Source organism: Giraffa tippelskirchi, chromosome 4, assembly GCF_054371585.1.
Source record: "Giraffa tippelskirchi isolate mGirTip1 chromosome 4, T2T-mGirTip1v1.2.pri, whole genome shotgun sequence".
NCBI classification, from domain to species: Eukaryota; Metazoa; Chordata; class Mammalia; order Artiodactyla; family Giraffidae; genus Giraffa; species Giraffa tippelskirchi.
The window spans coordinates 121,193,899-121,200,488 of NC_137278.1; the positions used below are offsets into that span (position 1 = coordinate 121,193,899).

Below are 6,590 nucleotides of genomic sequence, written 5' to 3' on the forward strand. Positions count from 1 at the left end.
ACATGAGGCCCTTTGTGGCAATGGAGGGAAGCTGGCCCACACTCTGTTCACCAGCCTTATGAAACAATATACCAGGAGAAAGGGGAGAAATCCCTAACATTGCCACTTTATGGGGGCTCTAAACTCTCCTTGCTCCCTCTCTTTTATTTGCACTGATGACAAAGACCATTTGCTACCAATTTATTGGAAACTTTTTTTTTCACAGCTTGAGCTGCTTAAAGGCAGGGAGCTCCCTCTCCCCCCAAATCGATGTCAGACACTTGCTGAATGGGCCGGGCTCAATTATGCTCCCACCGCAAGCTCAGCTCACACTGTGACCCTGCATGGCTTCCTGCTATTCATATGTGTTACTTCCCCTTTGTGGTAATGGCTTGTGGCACTTGGCCAGAAAACATTATTAATTTCAGAAGTGGACTGACAAACAACAAACCCACAGTGAACCGAGAGGAAGTGCTGGGGAGGCCAGCTGTCGGCTTGAGCAGAGCCGAAGGAACTCAGTGTTTGCAAGTTCTAGAAGGAAAGGAGATGATAATCCACAAAGAGGAAATGCACTAAAATTATCCGCCGCCCGTATTAAAGAGAGAAGAAAGAGAAAAGAGAAAAGAAATCAGAGAAAAGAGAAGGGAGGAGAAAGACACCCAGCTACTCGAGCTGCAGCTGGACAGGAAATTGCTAAGGCTGCTCGCAAATCCCTACTTTGAAGAGGCAGTTTAGGGAATGCCAGGAGCGGAAACCGTTCAGAACCGGATTAACACGAGCCAAGATGAACTGCAACCCACTTCTCCTTTCGGAGCTCCGGCTGACTCAGGGCACCCAAATGGGAGGGACTGACTTGGTATTTTTCTGCACTGTTTCTGCCTTTTGTATATGCTTAGCTGCTAAAAGTCACACGGGACAGCATGATACAATTGCCATAGAATCAGGGTTATTTGCCTCCTAGCAGATAATCCAACTGACATCTCACATGTACCGTGTGAGTGAAAAGCTCATTTTTCTCTCCACTGCAGACAAAGGGACTAAGCTCATTCGAAAAGGGCTGGAAATGTATGTTCTAGTTCCTTTGATTTCATACACTTGTCTTTTATTTTTGTTTTGTGTACTTTGACACTCGGGACAAGGAGAGGGATATCCTGAGGGAAATGACAGAATATTAAGCCTTTATCTTGAAAATTAGTGGTTCAAAATAACCTCAACATAAAAAAAATTCCTTTTTTCAACAGAAGTTTCTAGCCCACATCCTAAATTAGTTAAGCACAAAGCACATTAGAACAGGAGTGGTGATGCTTCAAGCGCTAATGTGAAATTGTGGCCACATCCAGACTCAGGGAGACGCTGAGCTGTGCTCTGCCATGTACACCAGAAAGGGGAGACACCATCCCTGATTGATTTACTATTCCAGTACTAGAATTTGCAGGTAGAAGTGCCAGTTACAAACCAGAGAAATAATTATCTCCACTTTCTTCCTGGTATGTGTAAGTATTGCTGAGCAGAAGACCCTGACAGGGAAAATCGAGAGGTTAATGCTCTGTCATTTTGTTATTCTGATGCCTTCTCTTTATGACTATTCATGAATATCTAAATATTGTAATTTCAGAAAGCTATGCTCTTATGACACCATTTTTCAAGAGCATCACAGGTTTCTTAAATAAGCCAGACTTAACTATATTTTGTCCATAGGAATGATATGAACTTCCCTGGTGGCTCAGGTGATAAAGAATCTGCCTGCAATGCAAGAGGCCCTGGTTCAATCCCTGGGTTGGGAATATCCTCTGGAGAAGAGAATAGCTGCCCACTCCAGTTTTCTCACCTGGAGAATTCCATGGACAGTAGAGCCCCTCGGGCTACAGTCCACGGGATCACAAAGAGTCGGACACAACTGAGCGAATTTCACACTCACACTCATAGGAAATGATATAGTCAATCCCTTCCATTACATCACTTTTATTTGAAGCAAAAGGCTCATTTCATAAACTGCACCTGAAAACTTCTTGGAAATAGTTTTGAGATGAGAACTTTGCCCCAATATTCCTACATGTATTTTATACAAACCAGTATCAATCCCCAACTGAAAAATCCTAAAATTTATCACTTCACATCTAAGTACAATTAAGGAAAGATTTTGAAAAAATACACGTTTGATAGCCAAAATAGTTATTTATTAATAATTTAAGGTTTTACATTCTTATAATAAAATTTCAGCTCAGAACTTTACACCATGAACGTATGGAGCCACTTGTCTCCTTCCTTCACAATCATATGCATGTCGCCTATCGAATGAGTACCCATGCTCACACACACACACACATACACACACACACACTTCCAGTTTCACACAAATTGTTTTTAAAAAGGAAAGAAACCAACCCAAAGTATTGCATTTGAGGTGACACTCCCTGAAGAATTTTGTACAGAGGTAAGATACTGTTTAGCACAGCTGAAGTTTCAACAACAACAAAAAAAGTGAGCCCGTGATTTTGGTGTCTTTCCAAGATATCCCCTTTGAGACAACACAAACCAAAATATTTACAAAGATAAGGCAGAGTCAAACTACATTAAGGAGAAAAAAAGTCACAAGGAAGTTATATGAAAGAGACTGAAGACTGCACCATAACAAAGTCTCCATGATCATTAAGTGTCCATGAAAATGTCATTCAGAATTGGTAACGCTGAGCATGCTGCAAATATATCCTTTGGATTCAAAAAGAGCAAAAGTTTCCATTGTTTTTAAGTGGCAAATTGCTCTTTCTCCCTTTGGATGATTTCTTTTAAACCCATCAAAGGAAAAACACAGTTCAAACAAACACTGTCAAGTGATTTAAGATCAAATATTTACAATAATCAAATGGAATATGAGATTCATTTGATTGATTATTTATTTATTTTTGTTTTTCTTTTTTTTTGCAAACTGATACTACAAATACAGAGCTGAAACCTCTCTTTGGCTCCTCTATATGCAAAATTGAATTGGTCTTCACTGAAGACAATATAGAATCAGTTCCAGATGCAAAAGAAAGTCTTACATGGCCCTAAAGAACACATGCTCCTACCCTACCATTTGGTCCTACCGTATGTACCTGGAAGTCCTCAAATTCCAGTCCCTGCAGGGGTAGGCTGTACATATGGGTGTGGAGCAAACCTACTGCCTGTTGTCTATACAGCAGGTCCTGTTCTTCCAACAGGAAGGGAGCAAATCTCTCCCTTAGGAATAACCAATTCCATACGTGGTAACCTTGTCTAATACAGACAGCTGGCGTCCTGTTGACACCTGGGGCCACATACAAAGAAAGCAGCCTGGCTGATGCTGCTAAGAGAAACTGCTAAAGATCGACTGGACACATCCCAGTCAAGGGGTCCTTCACGTGGATTGCAGAGAGTCCACCTGGTAGACATTCTGGTTGGAGGGGGTGGTGAAATAGAGCTGTTGTGTGGGGACGCGGTTGTCACAGGGGCTGCTCAGTCCCAGCGTCCTCTCGAAGTCCAGCAGCTGGCCCATGAAGTTGAAGTTGGGGGAAATGTTGGATTTCTTCATCTTCACAATGTCATAAGCATCGTTCATCGACAGATTGAGCTTCTGCATAAGGTAAGCCACAGTCACAGTGACTGAGCGGCTGATGCCAGCCAAGCAATGCACCAGGACGCCACAGTTTTTGCCCCGGGCTTCATCTGTAAACAGAAAAAGAAAGGGAAAAATATCAGTAGACCGAAACCCCCCCCTTTGTGAACGTTCAGTCTAAAACCTGAGTAATAATAATACTAAAGATTAAAAAATAATTGTGTGTGGCAGCTGAGCCCTGCAGGCAGCAGAAAATGTATCACTGGGCTAAAACATGTACACTGGGCACAATTACATATTTCAGATATTTTCTGAAAAGGGAGCTTTTGTATTAAGTTTCTGCCAACACAAAACCCCTTAATGTGTGCATTCTTTGCCTCAGCATGTGAATACCAGAAACCCTGCAATATGGTCGTGAATGCCTTTTATACAGACAAGCAGACTGCAAGGGTCTATTAAATTATTCTCCAACTGTTGTGCAGCTAACAATGGAGGTATTCAGGCATTTTAAAAAAGAGAGAGGGAAGTCACAGGGGACAGCCCATTAGGAGGAACAGGATGTCGACAAGGCCTGAAAATGAGTTCCTTTGTAATAGGAAATGCATTACAATGCCTGGAGATTCGCTTCTCCAGGCTTTCAGCCCACAGTTCTTCCTGCTGGGCTCAGGTTACCCTCACTGTCTCACTGTGAACCGGTATCAAAGTAACATTCAGTTGGATTACAGCATCTCGCATTCACAGCACTTTCCAACAACTAACTTGGTGTCCTAAAACAACTCCCAGATCGGTCTTTTAAAATTATAAACCCATGCTAGGATTCCTGTCTACCAAGAGTACTTCTACCTGGCCCTCCTCCAGTCCAAAGATGGTGGGAAAATTCTGCTGTCTAAGTACAAACGGCCCCTCTATCAAATGACTGAAGTCCGAGTCAAGCCATAGACAGAATTTACAATACACCTCTGGTCTGCAGCCTTGTCAAAAGGCACTTTTTAAAAAAAAAAAAAGCAAGAAGATATACCAGAATCAAGAACGGTCCTGGAACGTTTGAGACCTGTAGTCCCACAAATGAGCAAGCAGCCAGAAAGATGAACAGCTTAAACTCTAAGAATGGTGAGGAATAATGCGTTTAAAAGTCTGAGAGAGAATTGTTCATTAGCCTCACCTATGAAAGAAATGGCCTCAGGGAAAAACTGGGACAGGTTTTGGCTCCAGTGATCCGAGATGGGGATCTGCTTGTATTTGAACTCGCCTGCATTCTCAAAAAGGTTCGGCAAGTTGGGGGTGACGTTCAAGATGTACTTGATGCCAAACTCCTCCAACACGTCCAGGTTGGTGGAGTCCTTGGCACAGCCCAAGTAGAGGAAGGGCAAGATCTCCACGGGGAAAGAAGGCTGACTGTTGGACAGCGGGCTGCCATCCGAGTCCGTTGCACTATTGGGGTCTCGGTCAAGGTCGGACTCAATGTCCGAGGAGGAGTCGGAGCTGATCCGCAGGCCCCCGAGCCCCAGCACTGGCAACGGTGGCGAGCTGCTGCTACACGAGCCGTCTAGATTGGTCTCGCAGTGCAGGGCGAACTCGGCTTGGAACTTACTGAAACCACCTGCCAGGAGAAAAACAATCATGTAACCCGAGATCCCGTAGTAGTTTTCACAGCTTTGAGAGCCGCAGCCGCACGCAGGAACACACCACAGAACCCTACCACCCCTCTACACGCGAAACCAAATATAAGAGAAAGACACTTAAATGTGTACCCTTGGGAATAGAACGAACGGGCCCGCCTCCCCTGGGAACCCTCATTCTTTTGAATCCGGAAATGCACAAAATGGCAACTTTTCCGAATATCTTGAAGGGCTAGAAAGTGCCAATCTGCACTACAACCGTCCTGCAAAATCTGAATCAAAAATCGAACGACAGAAAGTAGGGAAAGGTGGAGGACATTTCGGATAGGAAGTAGAGGTGGTCAGAAAGAAACGGCCCGTGAGTGCGGCCGGAAGCGGGCCGGTTCCGCGCGGGCCAAGCTCGTGGGTGCGGGACGCGCGAGGTTTGCAGCTGGGGGCAGGCAGACAACCCCTGGCCCAGCAGTGGGTTCAGAATCGCCGGCCGAGCGCCCTGCCTGCAGCCCGCAGCCCGGTGTCCTCCTCCTGGCCCCGCGCGGAGCTTCCCGGCTCGTACCTTCCAGGTAGAACGCCCGGCATCCCTCGTCCTTGAGCTTCTTGAGCAGGAGCCCGAGCACCGACTCGCCGCCCGTATTCTCGTTCCAGTCGCTGCTGCTCTCATCGTAGAGAACCACGGTATCAGTGCCGCAGCGCCGGGTGAAGCGGTCCCGGTCCTCGCCGCGCGTGAACAGCGCGCGCACCGGCAGGTTGCCCTTCTGCAGGCGCCGCAGCATGATCCCCGGGATGGCCACGTTGATGGCGGACTCGATGTGGGACGACTCGTACAGCTCCTGCGGCCGGCAGTCCATCAGCAGCAGCCGCTCGTTGCCCAGCTCCAGCTGCTCGTTGAGCCATGCCACCGTCTTGCTGATCGCCATTTCCGACGCGAAGGGCACGGGTCTGAGCGTATCTATCATGGGGGTTGAGCTGCCGGAGAGGGCGGGGTGCCTATCAGACGCCCCTCGGGGCAGGCATAGGCCGAGCGCGCCGCGGGAAGCCGCCGCTCTCAGAGCGGGGTTGAGTCTACCTCGCCCTTCCCAAGCCGGGACAGCGATTGGGGCAGGCGAGACCGAAGTGAAGCCGGCTGTTCCCTCTGCACCCGCTGCAGCCGCTCGTTCTCGGAGTCAATGAATCTCGCTGAATGAAGCTGCCCAGACAGTTTTGTTCCTCCAGGGTCAATGAAATCCAATTAATTCGGACTCCGTGCTACTGAGAAGGGAGGAAAGAAAAGAAAGTCCAGCGGCTCCTAATCCCTCCCTCCAAGACTGCACCTCAAATCCACCCGGGCGTCTTTCTCCTAGGATTATTCAAACCTCGATTGCTCACTCTCCCTTGGACTCGGCGCTCGCACACCCCCTGCGCGAGGCAGCTCCTCAATGGAT

General features: G+C 47.0%; 1 protein-coding gene across 2 annotated transcripts; it reads right to left on the reverse strand.

Annotated features, from left to right (window-relative positions):
• Nucleotides 1–2,141: 2,141 nt before the first annotated feature.
• DUSP6 (dual specificity phosphatase 6) lies at nucleotides 2,142–6,590 on the reverse strand. Of its 2 annotated transcripts, XM_081594134.1 has the most exons (3): nucleotides 5,726–6,590; nucleotides 4,716–5,153; nucleotides 2,142–3,663 (listed from the first exon to the last, which is right to left on the reverse strand). In XM_081594134.1, exons 1-3 carry the CDS (start codon nucleotides 6,123–6,125, stop codon nucleotides 3,356–3,358), a joined length of 1,146 nt encoding a protein of 381 aa, XP_081450260.1. In that variant the 5' UTR covers nucleotides 6,126–6,590; the 3' UTR covers nucleotides 2,142–3,355. The 2 variants fall into 2 exon arrangements, with proteins under 2 accessions (XP_081450260.1, XP_081450261.1); XM_081594135.1 differs by lacking the exon at nucleotides 4,716–5,153.

Bases quoted from the DNA above. Each gene is read 5' to 3' on its own strand.
- DUSP6 (XM_081594134.1), bottom strand. From the start codon at position 6,125: ATGATAGATACGCTCAGACCCGTGCCCTTCGCGTCGGAAATGGCGATC. The intron at 5,154-5,725 runs GTACGAGCCGGG...TTCTCCTGGCAG, and splicing joins CCGGGCGTTCTACCTGGAAG to GTGGTTTCAGTAAGTTCCAA. The intron at 3,664-4,715 runs GTGAGGCTAATG...TTCTGTTTACAG, and splicing joins TGAGGCCATTTCTTTCATAG to ATGAAGCCCGGGGCAAAAAC.